At 55.5% G+C, this 16,325-nt stretch overlaps 1 protein-coding gene and 1 long non-coding RNA gene across 7 annotated transcripts; one reads left to right on the forward strand and one right to left on the reverse strand.

Moving 5' to 3' along the window:
• Positions 1–5,090: 5,090 nt before the first annotated feature.
• LOC135231692 (uncharacterized) lies at positions 5,091–7,388 on the reverse strand. Its single transcript, XR_010322443.1, has 2 exons — positions 5,836–7,388; positions 5,091–5,474 (listed from the first exon to the last, which is right to left on the reverse strand). It is a non-coding gene; the product is annotated as an uncharacterized LOC135231692 (long non-coding RNA).
• Positions 7,389–7,543: 155 nt separating this feature from the next.
• On the forward strand, positions 7,544–15,879 carry PEX16 (peroxisomal biogenesis factor 16). 6 transcript variants are annotated; one of them, XM_003412262.4, is made up of 11 exons: positions 7,556–7,902; positions 8,110–8,145; positions 8,928–9,004; positions 9,383–9,516; positions 9,648–9,748; positions 10,498–10,578; positions 10,714–10,875; positions 10,980–11,052; positions 11,401–11,520; positions 12,901–12,965; positions 13,525–15,846. In XM_003412262.4, the coding sequence occupies exons 1-11, from the start codon at positions 7,791–7,793 to the stop codon at positions 13,581–13,583; spliced, it is 1,020 nt and encodes a 339-aa protein (XP_003412310.3). In that variant the 5' UTR covers positions 7,556–7,790; the 3' UTR covers positions 13,584–15,846. The 6 variants fall into 6 exon arrangements, with proteins under 6 accessions (XP_064144303.1, XP_003412310.3, XP_064144307.1 ...); XM_064288233.1 differs by having other exon boundaries at positions 7,544–7,902; positions 10,498–10,875; positions 13,525–15,866; XM_064288236.1 differs by having other exon boundaries at positions 7,765–8,015; positions 8,110–8,388; positions 10,498–10,875; positions 13,525–15,869.
• Positions 15,880–16,325: the final 446 nt, after the last annotated feature.

The following is a 16,325-nucleotide window of genomic DNA, read 5'->3' on the forward strand; positions in this document are numbered from 1 at the left end:
GCTCAGGACGGGGCGCGCCCCGGTGCTGCGAGCTCCATCGCGGGCCCTGGTGAGCGAGCAGGGGGAGAGGAGGGTCAGCCTTGGGCGGCAGGGCCCGACAGCCGCCTGTCCTCGCTCCGGCGCAGAGTAGCCACACTCACCTGCTCCAGAGGCCCGAGCCCCGGCCCTGCTCCTCCCGAGGCCTGCGGGGTGCCAGGAGGGGGGCGAGGCGCGGACTAGCCTTGTCCCAGCAAGAGCCGACCCCGCCCCCAACCTGGGCTCGGGTTTCACCTCCGCTTGGCTGAGCCCAAAGGGGCGGGGAGACAGACCCCCCGGGGGACTGGATCCGCCCCTGCCCGGGTAGCTGACACCACCTTCTGCCTGGGAGGAACCCGGGGAACCCCCTTTCTGGGCTGAGTTTCCCACCAACACTAGGGAAAAGGCTGGACTTCACCAGGGTGACAACACCAGGAAGGCCCAGTCCCCGTTACCTGCTCTGGAGCCCATCCCCCTCTTCCCAGCTCTGGGTCCCGGTCACCTCCCCCTAACCGCCTCCGGAGGAGGGGCCCGTGACCCCAGCCCAGTATCAAAGAGACGTTGAAGCGCGGCCAGGCTAAGGGAGAGGGGGCTGGAATGCAGGGCCTCGGGGGTCTTGAGCACCTGCTCTGGGGACAGGAGGCGGGGCCAGCCAAGACCTGCCCGGAGCCAATGAACACCTGGAGCCTCCGCCCCCCAGCCCAGGTGGCCGGGCGGCGGCGGCGGCCCTGGAGCGGCCAGAACAAAGCGGCCCTGTGAAGTTGTGAAGGTCGCCTTCGTCTTCCGCCTGGGAGCTAGCCAGGGGCCTCCCTGACGTGGGTGGCCGGCCCGGGTGCAGCTGGGGATCCTGCACCTTCGTCGGGACCATTGGGACTGTGCCCCGCGCCCGCGCCTGCCTGGGTCTCTTTCTCTTCCCGCCCCCTGGAACTCCACAGCAGGTCCCAGCATCGCCTCTGGCCATGGAGTGGCTGGCGGACGCTCTGGACCGTGACGGCTGGCGCTTGCTCCGTGCCAGCCCCTGTGCTAAGGGTTGGAGCTGCCTCATCTCAGTTAATCCTCTTGGCAGGCCTGTGACACTGGCACAGTTCTCCCCCGGAGGATTGAAGTGACCTCGCAGACAAGAACACCCTCTGATCTGGCTCATTGCAGTCGCAGGCATCCCCTCTGTCATGGATTGAATTGTGTCCCCCTAAAATATGTGCCTGTGGTAAATCCTAACCCCTATACCTGTGGGTATAATCCCATTTGGGAATGTTTTTTTTCTTTGTTATGTTAAGAGGCCTTCTCAGTGTAGGGTGTGTTTTAAACCAGTCATGTTTGAGAAATAAAAAGAGTAGATTAGGACAGAGGAGTAAACAGAGATGGGGGAAGATAGATGCCAAGCCATGTGAAGACCATCCAGCAACAGAAGCTCAAAAAAGACAAGGACCTTCCTCCAGAGCGGGCAGAGAAAGAAAGGCTTCCCCTAGAGCAGGAACCCTGAGTCTGAACTTCTAGTCACCTAAACTGTAAGAAAGTAAATTTCTGTTTGTTAAAGCCACTGACTTGTGGAATTTTTGTTACAGCAGCACTATATAACTAAGATACCCTCTTATCCCCTGCCCTCCACACTGAAGAGAAAGCCTTGCTTGCCCTCTGTTCCTCAAGTGTTTCTTGCCTTGGGACTTGCCCTTGACATTCCTTCTGCCTGGAATCCAGACCCTTGCAAGGCTGGCTCCTGGCTCCTCCAGTGACATCCTATATTTATTCATCCCTGAGTTCATTTCCTTCCTAGCACCAATCACCATGTGAGCTTGTTTACATGTTTATTGCCTGTCTACCCCCAAAAATTAAGCTGTGGGGGAGACAGGGACCTGTCTATTTTGTCCTGCACTTGGTCCCCAGTGCCTTAGCAGGGCTCAGCACATAGCCAAAACAAAAAAAAAAAACCCATTACTGTTGAGTCAATTCTGACTCATAGCAGCCCTATAGGACAGGGTAGAACTGCCCCGATAGGGTTATCCAAGGGGCACCTGGTGGATTTGAACTACCAACCTTTTGGTTAAAGACCAAACACTTAACCACTACACCACCAGGGTCTCCGGTATATAACTAGTGATCAGTAAATGTGTGTTGAAGGTGGATGGGAATGAGAGCCTGCACTCCATGCACTCAGCTGGGCCTCACAGGGACTTAGAAAGAGACTTAGCATTCTTTGGCCTGACCTCTGGCTATAATATCTGAGGGCCTGAGAGGCCCCCCAAAGAGGCCGGGGGTGAACGGCCTAGCCTGATGCCCCCAAGACTCCTCAGTGAGGCTGAGGTGTCTTCCTCTGGGAGAAGGGAGCCTATAAGGAAGGTCCGGCCCTGCGCCTCTGGAGGCCAGGGGTAATGGTTGCTATGGAAACTGAGGGCCTCTCTGTGTGTCTGGGAGTTGTAAGGAGATGGGGATATGGGGGAGGGGGGCACTGAGGCACTGGATCTTTGAGCCTCTGGTCACCATGATCCTCATCTCCAGCCTGCAGCTGGGGTGGGATGGGCGATTCCCTCCCCAAGACCCTCGAGAGATACTGGGGGAGTTAAATGTGAGGAAGCAGGCACGGCACACAGTGACAGCCTGGCCCAGGATAAACCTTCAGGAGGGGCAGCGGGCTCAGTGGGAGGACCTGGGTCTACAGATCTCTGGTCACTTACCATGCTGGCCCCAGGCCTCCCTCAGCCTTACCACTCAGGGGAAACTGAGGTGTGGGGGATGCCTGCTGGGTCTGCAAGAGGTTGTCCTGGGGTATGAGTTGGGGTGGAAGAGAAGAGAAGGGAGACAAGTATGGGCAGATGAAAAGGTGCTGGTCCTCTAGGTGTGGGACTGAGTTTCAGCCCAGATCTGCCCAGGACTGCCTGTATGACCTTGGACCAGTCAGCTCCCCTCTCTGAGCCTGAGTTCTCATCTGTAGCAGTTAGACTGGTCTCTCTCTTCCCCTGTGACTCTGAGCAGACTGAAAGAGTGAGGATCCAGCCCAACCTGCCCAGAAGCCCTTCTAGCCCAGCCAGGTGGCCAGGGCCAGGCAGGGGTCCAGCAGGGAGGAGCTACCCGGGCGCCTCCTGCACACACAGCACTCTTTGTCTTTGGGGTTTTATCAGTCCTGGGATCTGGAGAGGAAATTCAGGCAGCCCTGCTGCTGCCAACCTGGTCTGGCCCAGGCTCCCTCCAAATTCTGGAGGGAGGGAGGAGGGCCAAGCTCCAGACCCAGTGCCTCCTGGCTGCAAGGGCTTATTCTGCCTGGGGGCGGCTGCTCCTCTGTCTTCAAAGCTTCTTTCTCCCCAGAAGCACAGTCCTGGGACCACCAGCCCTGGGAGTACCCAAGAAACCTCCCAGTCTCACTCCCACTCCCACTCTCCACTCTCTCCACAGCTGCAGAGGGAGTGGCAATGGTGACGTCTGGGGAAACAAGTTCACTGTCATGGCGAGTGGAAAGAGGAAAGCCTTGTGCGCTGGTCCTAATCCCACGCTGAATGGTCTGTGCGCTGGTCCTAATCCCAGTTGTCAGTTTGCTTCCTGACAACAGTTCCCTGCCTCATTCCCTGGTACGAGGAGGGAGAGCAGCTATAATTCCCCACTTCATGGGGTGGGGGTGGTGAAGGCAGTGGAAGGAAGAAAGGGTAAATGGCTTCTTGGTAAGGTGTGTAGCTTAAGACACCTATTCTGTGGTCAGACTAAACCAGCATTTGAATCTTGACTGGGGGTTATTACGCAGATCCTTTCATCATCTGGAGATACTATCTGGAAGAGTGTATTAACCTATTGCCATGGAATCGATTCCGACTCATAGCCACCCTAGAGGACAGAGTAGAACTGCCCCGTAGGGTTTCCAAGGAGCAGGTGGTAGATTTGAACTGCTGACCTTTTGGTTTGCAGCCGAGCTCTTAACTCCTGAGCCACCAAGGCTCCAATACATAGCCAGTACTCAGTGAATGTGTGTTGAAAGTGGATGGGGATAACAGTCTGCCCTCCATGGACTCAACTGGGCCTCACAGGGACATGGAAAAGGACTTGGACAGCATCCTTTCCCCTAACTCCTGGCTATAAAAATTGAGGGCCTGAGAGGCCCCAAAAGAGACTGTGGATGCACAGCCTAGACTGACGACCCCAAAACTCCTCAGTGAGGCCAGAATGCTGAACAGAAGATTCCAAAGGGCAACTTCAGAAGACGAAGTATCATAATGAAATGTGCAAAGACCGGCATTCAGAAAAGCAAAAGGGAAGAACATGCCTGGCATTTCTTAAGCTAAAAGAACTGAAGAAAGAGTTCAAGCTTCAAGTTGCCATATTAAAGGATTAAAAATGGAGCCCTGGTGGCACAGTGGTTGAGAGCTCAGGCTGCTAACCAAAAGATTGGTGGTTTGAATCCACCAGCTGCTCCTTGGAGACTCTATGGGGCCCTTCTACTCTGCCCTATAGGGTCACTATGAGTCAGAATTGACTTGATGGCAATGAGTATGGTTTGGTTTGTGGGCAAAATATTGAATCACACAGAAAGCATCAAAAAAAGATGGGGCAAATACAGAGTCACTGTACCAAAAACCATTTCAGGAGGTACCACATGATCAAGAACCAATGGTATTAAAGAGGAAGTCCAAGCTGCACTGAAGGCACTGGTGGAAAACAAGGCTCCAGGAATTGACAGAACTGAGATGTTCCAGCAAACTGATGCACTGCTGGAGGTTCTCACTCACCTATGCCAAGAAATGTGAAACACAGCTACCTGGCTGTGCTAGTTATCTAGGACTGCTGTAACAGAAACTCGACAAGTGTATGGCTTTAACAAATAGAAGTTTATTCTCTCACAGTCTAGTAGGCCAGACATCAGCTCCAGGGGAAAGCTTTCCTGGTCAGCTCTGGAGGAAGGTCTTTGTCATCAATATTCCCCTGGACTAGGAGCTTCTCCTTGCAGAACACCAGGTCCAAAGGATGTGCTCTGCTCCCAGCGCTTTCTTGGTGGTATGAGGTCCCCCAGTCTCTCTACTTTCTTTTATATCTCAAAAGAGATTGGCTCAAGACACAATCCAATCTTGTAGATAGAGTCCTGCTCGTTAATATAACTGCCACCTATCCCACCTCATTAACATCATAGAGATAGGATTTACAACATAAAGGAAAATCACATCAGATGACAAAATGGTGGACAATCACACAATAGTGGGAATCATGGCCTAGCCAAATTGGTACACACATTTTTGGGGGACACAATTCAATCCATGACTGACCAACTGACTGGAAGAGATCCATATTTGCGTCTATTGCAAAGAAAGGTGATCCAACAGAATGTGGAAATGATCAAATGAAATCACATGCAAGTAAAATTTTGCTGAAGATCATTCAAAAGTGGTTGCAGCAGTACGTGGACAGGAAACTGCCAGAAATTCAAGCTGGATTCAGAAGATGTGGGATGAGGGATATCATTGCTGATGTCAGATCGATCTTGGCTGAAAGCAGAGAATATAGAAAAAATGTTTACTTATATCGACTGTGCAAAAACATTTGACTGTGTGGATCGTAACGAATTATGGATAACGTTTCAAAGTGTGGGAATTCCAGAACACCTAATTGTGCTCAGGAGGAACCTACACATAGACCAAAAGGCAGTTGTTTAAAATCAGGAAAGGTATGCATCAGGGTTGCATCCTTTCACCATATTCAATCTCTATGCTGAGCAAATAATCCAAGAAGCTGGACTATATGAAGAAGAACGGGGCATCCGGATTGGGGGAAGACTCATTAACAACCTGCGTTATGCAGAGGACACAACCTTGCTTGCTGAAAGTGAAGAGGACTTGAAGCACTTACTGATGAAGATCAAAGACCACAGCCTTCAGTATGGATTGCACCTCAACATAAAGAAAACAAAAACCGTCAGAACTGAATCGATGAACAACATCATGATAAAAGGAGAAAATGCAGAAGTTGTCAAGGATTTCATTTTACTTGGATACACAATCAGTGCCCATGGAAGTAGCAGTCAAGAAATCAAATGACATATTGCATCGGGCAAATCTGCTACAAATGACCTCTGTAAAGTGTTAAAAAGCAAAGATGTCACTTTGAGGACTAAGATGCACTTGACTCAAGCCATGGTATTTTCAATTGCCTCATATGCATGTTAAAGCTGGACAATAAATAGACAGAAAAACTGCTGCCTTTGAATCATGGTGTTGGCGAAGAATATTGAAGATACCGTGGACTGCCAGAAAAACAAACAAATGTCTTGGAAGAAGTACAACTAGAATGCTCCACAGAAGTGAGGATGACGAGACTCCCTACTTTGGAGACATATTGTCGTAGGGACCAGTCCCTGAAGAACGACATCATGCTTGGTAAAGTAGAGGGTCAGCTAAAAAGAGGAAGACCCTCAACGAGATGGATTGATACAGTGACTGCAGCTGTGGGCTCAAGCATAGCGACTCTTGTGAGGATAGTGCGGTACCAGGCAGTGTTTCGTTCTTTGTAATAGGGTCGCTATGAGTTGGAACCGACTTGATGGCACCACCAACGTTTGTGGAAGTCGACTGCCACATTTTTCTCACGGGAGCGGCTGATGGGTTCCAGCAGCAGACCTTCCGGTTAGCAGCCAAGCGCTTAAACAAAGCACCACCAGGAGTTTTTGGAAGAGGAATTAGGTAAAATAATGTACAATATTATATTCTCTGATATCCGCAAACCTGGGGGCCGCGGTCCCCAACGGCGCAGGCCCGCCCCCTTCCTGCAGCCAATCAGCGGCCGCCTCCCCGCAGCACCTGTTCGCTCCTTCTCCGACCTCCCCTCTCCCATGCCCAGGAGCCTCTACGGTTTGGGAAGGGATCCAGAAGTAGTCTCCATCCCTTGGGGCACGGCTGAGGACCAGGAGGCGCATCTGGGGGCCGGAAAGTACTTTGAGATGACCCTGAGTTCAAGGACCAAGTCGGCCCTCAAACCATTGTATAGATGGGGAAACCCGAGGCCCAGAGGGGCTTATCTCCCACCCAAGGTCTCCCCCAGCCGAGGGCAGAAGGCTGGGCCAGGGTTTTCTCCGCAGAGGTGGGAGTGCAGGTGCGCATTCTTGGAGGTCCAGTACGTGTGGGAGGTGGTACCGCAGCACTAACGATGCTGGCCAGGGGACTGGGATTGCGCTAGGAGGCTGGGCTCCTCGCTGCCTCAGTGTCCCCAGCACCACCTCTGTTGGGGGACGGAAGACGAGGCAACTGGCCAAACGCGAGCCTGCCAAGACACAGTCCGACTGTCCTGAGATTCTCCTCGCGCCTCTTCAAGTCTAGCAGAGACTCCTTTCCGTGCGCTGCTTCCCGGCCCTTTTAAAGCGGGCCCTTCCGTTCGAGACTCTCGGCGTTCGATTGAAAAGATTCCGGGCTCCTGGCCTCTTCTCTAGAATGAACTGCTCAGACTGCCGCCAGAGCTTTCCCGGAGCTGCAAGTGCGCAGGCGCAAGGGCAGCGAACCCGGAGGGCGGAAGAGTCGGGTCCAAACAGCGTCTGGATGTGTCGGGGCAGAAAGTGTGTTAACCAATGACTTGAAGGAGCAGGGAGGGTGGGATTAGGCCCGCTGTTGCTAAATGCTACCGGAGTAGAAGGCGATTTAAGAGATGGGGTGAAGGCAGCTTCAATGGCCCTTCACGTCACCATTCCTCTGGCCTGCGGAAGTTAAGCAACGGAGAGGCGGGCCTAGGACCGGAAGCAGGAAGGAGAGCGCAGGAAGCAGGACGCTACAAGCAGTCTTCTGTCGGTCTGTGGGTCTGTCAGTCCGGAGGGCAGGATGGAGAAGTTGCGGCTCCTGGGCCTCCGCTACCAGGAGTACGTGACTCGTCACCCTGCCGCCACGGCCCAGCTGGAGACGGCGGTGCGGGGCCTCAGTTACCTGCTGGCAGGTGCCACCCTGACCTTTGACCCATACCCTTCGGGGCCCTGACCTCTGACCCCACCGGTCCCTTTCTCTGCGGAGTCGTAGTGGTGACTGCTGTGCTTGGGAAGTCCCTTCCAGGTTCCTGTAGGGTCCAGGGAAGGGACGTCTGGGGACCCAAAGCCGCAGGGTGAGGCGTCCGCTCACCAACGCTTCTTTCGTGCCTTTTTCCCAGGTCGCTTCGCCGATTCACACGAGCTGTCGGAGCTGGGTGAGCCGACCTCTGGGGTGGGTGGTGATGGTCCAGGGCCCAGGAAAGCTCCCAGAGAGGGTCTTTGTCGGTTACAGCACCCTGAATCGGACAAAATGCTGTGTCCACTGTCTTGGGTCCCTCGTGTCCCCGTAGTGAAGAGACTTATCTGGGGACTATGACTGAGTGTTCACTGCCGGTCAGACGCTAGGCTAAGCACCTTTCCTGCCTTTGCCCGGTTAAACCTCCCTACAGTCCAGTGAGGTGGGTGCTGTTATTGTCCTCGTTGTCCACTTAAGGGACCAGAAGTTCAGTGAGGTTAGGGATCAGGCACTGATGGTCCCAGATAGGGTTCAGACCCAGATCTCTCAGATTCCAGGATCCCCAGACTGTAACTGCCTCAGTATGTGCTTGTCCAGTGAGTACTGGAGGCCCTGAGAGAATGAACTGGGTTTTGAAAGGGAGGGAGGGAGTAGAATTTCAGGGACGGGCCGCAGAGACAGCAAAGGCCAGGAGGTGGGATCATATATTCATGGCTGCTTGGCACATAGCAGGCAGTTCTGGGCACTGAATGATTGGTGCTACCCAGCAGGGCAGTAGCTCCTTTATCACTGAGCTCCACTTACCCACTCTTGGTTTAGCATGGAACTCTGAGGAGGTGGGTGGAGAAGCAGGTTGGTTTCGACATAGTCTGTGAGTGGCCCGGAACAGCAGATAACAGGCAGTCTCTGTAGCTCTGGGGAGAATATGACAGGGATAGAGGTGGTAGAGCCAGCGCCTCAAAGCCACACTCTGCCCCTCAGTGTACTCCGCCTCTAACCTGCTTGTGCTGCTCAATGACGGGATCCTACGGAAGGAGCTACAGAAAAAGTTGCCTGTGGTGAGGATTCTGCCAGGGACTGGGGGTGGGAAGCACAGGGACTCAGAAAGGAAATAGTAATGAGCCCATGTGTACAGCCTGTGCTATAGTCACAGAGTACAAGATAGGCTTGTGTCCACTGATGCCTCACACCAGCTCGTTAAGTGAAGTGTAAAGTGTTGGTGGCCTCATCTTTGGATGAAGAGACTAGGTTTCAGAGAGGCGGAGTAGCTTGTCTCTAGGTCACCCAGCCTGTTCGTGGTGGAGGTGGTGTTTGAACCCAGGCCTACACACTTTGGCTTGGAAAGGGGACAATCCATGTCTGCTGTCAGAGGAACCCCCTGGGGGAGGGCCTGGACTAGGGGCACCCCCTAATCTTTTGGCCTGGGGCTCTTGCAGTCGCTGCCCCAGCAGAAGCTACTGACCTGGTTGAGCGTGCTGGAGTGTGTGGAGGTGTTCATGGAGATGGGGGCCACCAAGGTGTGGGGTGAAGTGGGCCGCTGGCTCGTCATTGCCCTCATCCAGCTGGCCAAGTAGGTTGGGACTGTGGAGGGCAGGACCTGAGTGGGGGTGACTGGGTTGCTGTACTGATGGTGCTCAGCAGAGCACCCTGACCCCTCCTGGCTCGCCACACCCCCCAGCGCTGCAATGCTCCCTCACCCAGGGCTGTGCTGCGGATGTTTCTGCTGATCTGGTTCAAGGCTGGCCTCCAGACCTCACCCCCCATCATTCCCCTGGACAGGGAGACCCAGGCGCGGCCCCCAGGTAAGCTGCCTCACCACTCTGGAGGGGACTGATATGTGGATCTGAATATAGTACTCTCCATTTATGGAACACATCTACTCTCATTGACTGATTTTTCCAGATTACCCTATATTTTATGGAAAAGGAAAACAAGTTAGGTTAGGGACAGGGTCAGAACTGGACCCAGGACATCTGATATCAGAGTCCACATTTTTTTCTGTGGGTAGCAGGAGGAGGGGACAACATCAACAGGAGAGAGGGGTCCTGCCAACCTCATCTACAAGAGTCACAGTCCCTGAGGCAAAGCACCCAGCCAGCCTGTCCCATCAAGCCTTGGGGCCTATCACCTGTGGTCCTCTGGGCCCTGCTTTCCTGGCCTTGAATAGGGACAGTTCTTTGCCTCTCATCATGGTCACATGAAAGCAAAGGGCTGAGAGGGTACAGCCCCTCTGGTGCTGTGGTTCCATAGACGTAGTAGTCCGGGCCCCCTCTGCCTTTCTCCCGTATCTGGGGAGCCTGGTTTCTGGCTGGCTCTGGGTGCACGTAGATGCTGCTCACAGGCCAGGGAGGGCTGCAGAATGCTCCCCCTGTGGACAGCTCCTGTGCTGAGCTTCAGCCCCTGGCTGCCATTTCCTTGAGTCAGCCGCTGCCTTCGCACAAGCTCTTCCGTTCCTCCCTGAGCTTGTGAGCATTCGTTCCACATGTGTTCCCTGCAGGCTCTGCTGGAGTCATGTGCCTCTGACAGTGGGGCTTCTGTCTCTCCCTCCTAGATGGTGACCCCAGCCCTGGCAGCCAGGAGCAGCCCTATGTGGGGAAGCGGTCAAACCGAGTGGTGCGAACCCTCCAGAACAGTAAGTGTAGGACGCAGCTGGACTGGGCGCCCAGTGCTGAGGTCAGTGTGGGCCTGAGGGTTGGCTCCTATCACTGCCCTCATTCCCCCTGCCGGCCTGGGCCTGGCTCCCTCATCCACAGCCCTTGTGTTCCAGCCCCGTCCCTGCACTCCAGGCGCTGGGGCGCCCCCCAGCAGCGGGAGGGCCAGCAGCAGCATCAGCAGCAGCAGCACCAGGAGCTGAGCGTCACCCCCGCCCCACTGGGACTGCAGGAGACGATCGCAGAATCCTTGTATATTGCCCGGCCCCTGCTGCACTGTATCCTCAGCACAGGGCGGGGCCGGGGCTGTGGGGTGGGGGCAGATGGGAGAGTGGGTGCCGGGCCCATGTGCCGGAGACCTCCTTGACACCTTGGCCGTCAGTGCTCAGCCTGGGCCTCTGGGGCCAGCGATCGTGGAAGCCCTGGCTCCTGTCTGGTGTTGTAGACGTGACCAGGTGAGCCTGGGCTTGCCCAGGGGCTTCACTCCCACCACTGGGCCTTGGGCTCTCATCAGGCCCCATTCTCCAGGCCTTGAACGGGGGCAGTTCTTTCCCTTTTGTCATGGCTGTGTGAGAGCAAGGGCTGAGAGGATACGGCCCCTCTGGTGCTGTGCTCCCATAGACATGGTGGGCTGGGCCTCCCTGCTGCATGCTGTAGTCCCTGGGGAGCCTGGTTCTTGGCTGGCTCTTGTCAGGTGGCTCCTGTTCCTCCTGTGCTGCCCCTGTGGACACCCAGCCCATGGCCCCTTCTTCTCCCATGGACCCAGACCATGCCCTGGCCCTGACCGTGTCTCCCACCCCCAGCCTGAGCCTCCTGAGCGACAGGAAAGGCCTGAGCCGGCGAGAGCGGCTGGAGCTGAGACGCCGGACCATCCTGCTACTCTACTACCTGCTGCGCTCTCCCTTCTATGACCACTTCTCTGAGTAAGGCCCGTCCCCCGGAGTAAGGCCTGCCCCTGGCGTGGCAGCACTGGAGGGCAGGGGGCCAGGGAAGGGAAGCAGAGCACAAGGGTACCAGCACCCGTGCCACCTTCTCTTTCTCCCTTCATCTCCCATCTGGGGCTGACTGGGTGTGTGCTGTGTGCTGCCCAGGTGCAGTCACTCCCTCTTCACTGGGTGCTGGCCCAGCCCCGCGCTGAGAGCATGGGGCCAGCCCCAGCAGAGAGATACCAAGGGGAGGGTGCTGCGTGCTGGCTGTCCACATCCCCAAGCTCATTCCCTCCTTTTCCAGGCATGTGGTTTGGATTAGCCTCACTTCTCAGAGGAGGCAGTTGAGGCTCTGAGAGGTTGGGCAACTCACCAAAGCCAGCCAGCAGACTGAGCTACATCTCAAATCCATGTTCTCCCCTGGTCTGCCCCTGCCTTACTGAGCCCCCACCCCATCACCTGTGAGGGTCCAGAGCTCCCAGCCTCAGCCAGATGCACAAAGACCTGCAGGGGAGGAGGAGAGCAGGGACGAGGGGCCAGGCCTCCCAAAGGCCTGCCCTGGTGACTGCCTGGGAGCAGAATGAGAGCTGAGGAGGGGTCCCTGCACAGTGGCTGGGGCTGTAACACAGACTGGAGACTCCTGGGACCCCCTTTGTCTGGGTCTCAATAAATGCCCTGCTTAAGACTGAACTATTATGGCCATATAACCCTTGTATTTTTTTTAAAGACAGTAGGAAACATTCTTAAGCCATGTTTAATACTGTTGCTGTTTTTGGGTGCCATCAAGTTGATTCCAACTCATAATGACCTCTTGGGGTAGAGGAGAACTGCCCCATAGAATTTTCTTGGCTGTAATCTTTACAGAAGCAGGTTGCCAGATCTTTTTCCTGCGGAGGCACTGAGTGGGTTGGAACTGCTCACCTTTCAGTTAGCAGCTGAGCCCTCACCCACCACTCTAATCTTTGGCCTGTAAGGTTTCTGTGTGGCTCAGCTCCTCTGCCAGCCTGGGGCTCCCTCGAGGTCAAGGGCTGCAGTGTCCTTCCACTGAGCCCACACCTGCCCTGGCACTGCTCCATACCTGGCACTCGGGAGCATGTGCTGTTGAATGTGGGTGGGAGGAAAGGAAGAAAAAGAGAAAGGAACGGGTGAGTGTCTGAGGTGGTGTTGTGAGGACAGTGACAACCAGAAGCTGATTGTGAGTTTCTGGGCCAGTGGCTGGGCGAGAGCAGAGACCAGAGCCAGCCCCAGTGGCCTCACCCTTTGGTAAGGGGCTATCCTAGCTCACTGCCTTCAGTCAGGTGGTCAGTGAAGGCTTGTAGCACCCTCGTTTTGTAGAGACCCAGACCTCCACTCAGCCCTGTTTTCTTCTCCCCCCAGGGCCAAGATCCTCTTCCTGCTCCAGCTGCTGGCAGACCACGTCCCTGGCACTGGCCTGGTCACAAGTAAGCATGCGTTGGAGCGGGGTAACTATCGAGTGCTGTGGCCCTCGTGTGTGGGGCTGTCCCCCTTGAGGAAGTTCTCCTTGCCTCCTTGTAATTTGATTCTTGGCACAGTCAGGGTCAGGTGACAGTTTCAGGGCATGGCCCCGGGTGGCTGGCAGACCCTTGAGGTGGCTGGGAGGAGGGGTACTCTGGTGGGAGGGGTGTTAGACCACATTAGGCTCAAAGCCTTTTTCCTGCCTCAGTATCCTGGGGTGATATGAGACAGTCTGATGTGGGTGAAGGACTGGCTGGCAGGAAGAGGCCTACCATTTTGCTCTGAGACCCCCACCTCACAGACTTGGGTCTGGCTCTGTCTACAGAGGGTCCAGCCATTTGGCTTCCCTGAGCCTGAGGGTCCCTGTCTATAAATGGGACCCTGCCGATGTGGCCTCCCAAGAGGGGAAGAGCGAGGTCTCAGTGGAGCTCCTGGCAGTGCTGTGTTTGGGTGGCAGTGGCTGAGTAGAAGGGTTGTGGGTAGAGCACAGCCCCAGCCTTGTATTTGTTCCTCTCTCTGTTGCAGGGCCACTCATGGATTACTTGCCTATCTGGCAGAAAATTTATTTCTACAGTTGGGGCTGACAGATGTCCTGTGGTAGGGTGTCAGGAGGGGCGGGGCAGCATGGTCTGCTGCCATGGGCCAGGGTGGCACAGCCCTCGGTCCCCTGGCCCCTCTTCCCTAATAAAACTGACTCTGGCCATTTCCAAGCATGTGGCCTCTCTATGCCCATGCCCAGGGCACCTGGCTCGGCTCTGCTGACAGCCCCGATCCCCACAAGTACTCCCCAGTGCCCTCGTGACTTTGAATAGCCTCTCCAGCGATGGAGTACCACAGCCCACACTGTCACTATGTCATGAAACCGCCACCAGGACTGGGACCGAGTTTCCTTGAGCCACCGAAAGCTATTTCACAGCCCCAAGGCCCTGTCGAACCTGGGAAATGGAGCCCCTCGCCTTGGCAGCTGCAGGGGCAGAGTGCTGTCTCTCACCAGTTCCTGCTGGAAACAGACAAGACTGAACCTGGACAATGGGGTGACAGCTTCCCAGTGTGTCTTCTGCCCAGAGTCTTTGCTGCCCCTTCCTTCTGCAGGGCCTGTGACTCCTGCAGCCCCAGGCCGTGGCTGCTGGCCGACTCCTTGGTACAGCCTCGTCGATGGGCCCAGCTCCAGTGCAGAGGGGCACCACAAGGCAGACAGTCACCTCTGCCCCACCACCCCCAGTCCAGACTGTTTTTGTACACTGCTATTTGTTGCAGTGCCCCACACATTGTCAACTAATGCACGCAAAGTTGCACCTAACCCCTAGGTGAAAGCAAGATGCGTTTTCCCATAGGAAAGACTGTCAAGCACCAGCCAGTCCTGGGGCCGATGTTGGGGAGGGACTGGGAGCCTGAGTGGCTCTAGAAGAAAGCTGGGTGCAGGTTCAGAGGGGATGAGCAGGCGTCTCCCGCCCTCACTCTGCGGCTCTCTGCTTCCTCATAGCCAAGTCTGCCTGGAGCTGTGCAGGCTGCTGTGAGGGTGGAGGTGCCTAGGTCAGGCCGGGCAGCAGGCCAGCTGCTTCCTGTCCCATCCTTCCCTGTCTGCCCCCACTGCCCCTGCTCCCTCTGCTCTGTAGAGAACCATATTTTTCCTGCTGGAGTTTCTATCCAGCCCAGTGCACCTTCAATCATGAGGGCTCAGTGCCTTACTTGGTGCTGGGGCATCATTCTGCATGTCCATGCCTCACCCTCCCCAACATACCCTGGGTGGAGAGCCCCCGCCTGGGAGGTGCCAGCTCTGCTCTTATATTGCTTTCCCCACCCCAGTCCTGGGCTGGGAAATGAATATGCTGACCCACAGGGTAGGGGCAAGGGCTGGACACTGCACCAGGACCAGAGCTCTGGGCCCCCTGGCCTCTGCTAAGTTGAACCAGTGTTGCTGGGTACTTGCTCTGTAGCGAGCCCTGTGCCAGGTGCTGTGCACTCAGAAATGAGTACAGTGCAGTTAGTTGCCCTCAGGCTTTCATCGATTAACGGAGGAGACATGTAAATGCATGCAGTGCGTGGGTGGGTGGTTGCAGTAGAAATGTGTGCAAAAACTGCACTGGGGGTGGTAGGGACTGTGTGCCTGGAGACGGGTGCATGGGAGTGACTGGACGATCAGGGAAGGCTCCACGCAATGCAGGCTTTTCAAGGATAAACAGTGCTCAATAGGCAGAGGGGAGCGAGGTTCTGGGTGGGGAATCATGACCCGCGGTGTCACAGGGAAGTGTGAGGGGCTGTAGTGGCAGGAGCCGAGGGGATGAGGCTGCAGAAGAATGTCAGGGCCACACTGAAAGCATTGCATGTCCAGGCCTGTTTTTAAACATCATTCCCGCAACCTGGTGGTGGGTGGAGCTGGGGGGACATGAGCAGTGACAGTCGGGGCAGAGACCTGTGGCAGTCAAAGGGTTGAATTAAGGCAGTGGCAGTGGGGCTAGGGAGATAAGGATGTAACTGAAACAGCCCTTGGGGACTGGCTGCGGACTGAAAGCGTCTAGGAGGCAAGAAGACCCAAAGACAAGGGGCTTTGGAGTGAAGCAGAGCATGAACTTCTGGGTTCATGGTGGGGTGAACCACAGTGGGGGCAGAGGGCACAAAGGCAGGCTCATGGGAGGTGAGCTGTGAGAAGTTAGTCTGTGGGCTCACAGCGCAGGAGAGGACTGGGCTGAAGGAAACCCCAGAACTTGTCAGCTTCTAGGGATATTCAACCAGGAGTGTGAATGCTGCCACCCATGGGGAGCCAGAGTGGGAAACAAGGCACCTCCCTCTCTGGGCCTTGAGCACGACTCGAAAAGGACAGGGCAGCCAGTAGGTCCACTGTTTTTGTAGAAGTGCCTGGGTAGCAATTAAAAATAACGATTCCTTGGACTCAACCTTCAGATTTTGATCATGTAGAACTGGAGCAGGGCTATGGATTTCCGTAACCAGGAACAAGAGGATGAGTGAGCTGCAGCTCCACCTCAGACCTGTGAAGTTACTCTGTGTTCCCCAGCACACTAGCATGGTGCATATGTTCACTCAGCAAACATTTACTGCGCACCTCCTTGGTGTCCAGTGTGGGACATTCCGCAGGAAAAAAACCTCATCATCCCTGCCCCTTTGCAGATTCCACTCTGTGGAGCAGGTTCAGGGCTTTGTCGCTTCACTTGAAAACCCTCTTTCCAGCCTCAGGGGTGGTGGGAGGGACCTGTGGCGCCCCTGGCCCAGGCTGTTCTAAGCTGTGGGGAGTGCCCCAGAGAGTGGGAGCCCACACTGGCCCCTCTCCTGGTGGCATCATGGAGTGGGTCAGGGTTAAGTGCCCCTCT

The sequence above is a fragment of the Loxodonta africana genome, chromosome 7, assembly GCF_030014295.1.
Source record: "Loxodonta africana isolate mLoxAfr1 chromosome 7, mLoxAfr1.hap2, whole genome shotgun sequence".
NCBI classification, from domain to species: domain Eukaryota; kingdom Metazoa; phylum Chordata; class Mammalia; order Proboscidea; family Elephantidae; genus Loxodonta; species Loxodonta africana.

Excerpts from the sequence above, each read along its gene's own strand:
- PEX16 (XM_064288233.1), top strand. The coding sequence starts at position 7,791 with ATGGAGAAGTTGCGGCTCCTGGGCCTCCGCTACCAGGAGTACGTGACT. Across the intron at positions 8,146-8,927 it reads ACACGAGCTGTCGGAGCTGG|TGTACTCCGCCTCTAACCTG; the intron begins GTGAGCCGACCT and ends TCTGCCCCTCAG. Across the intron at positions 11,521-12,900 it reads TTCTATGACCACTTCTCTGA|GGCCAAGATCCTCTTCCTGC; the intron begins GTAAGGCCCGTC and ends TTCTCCCCCCAG.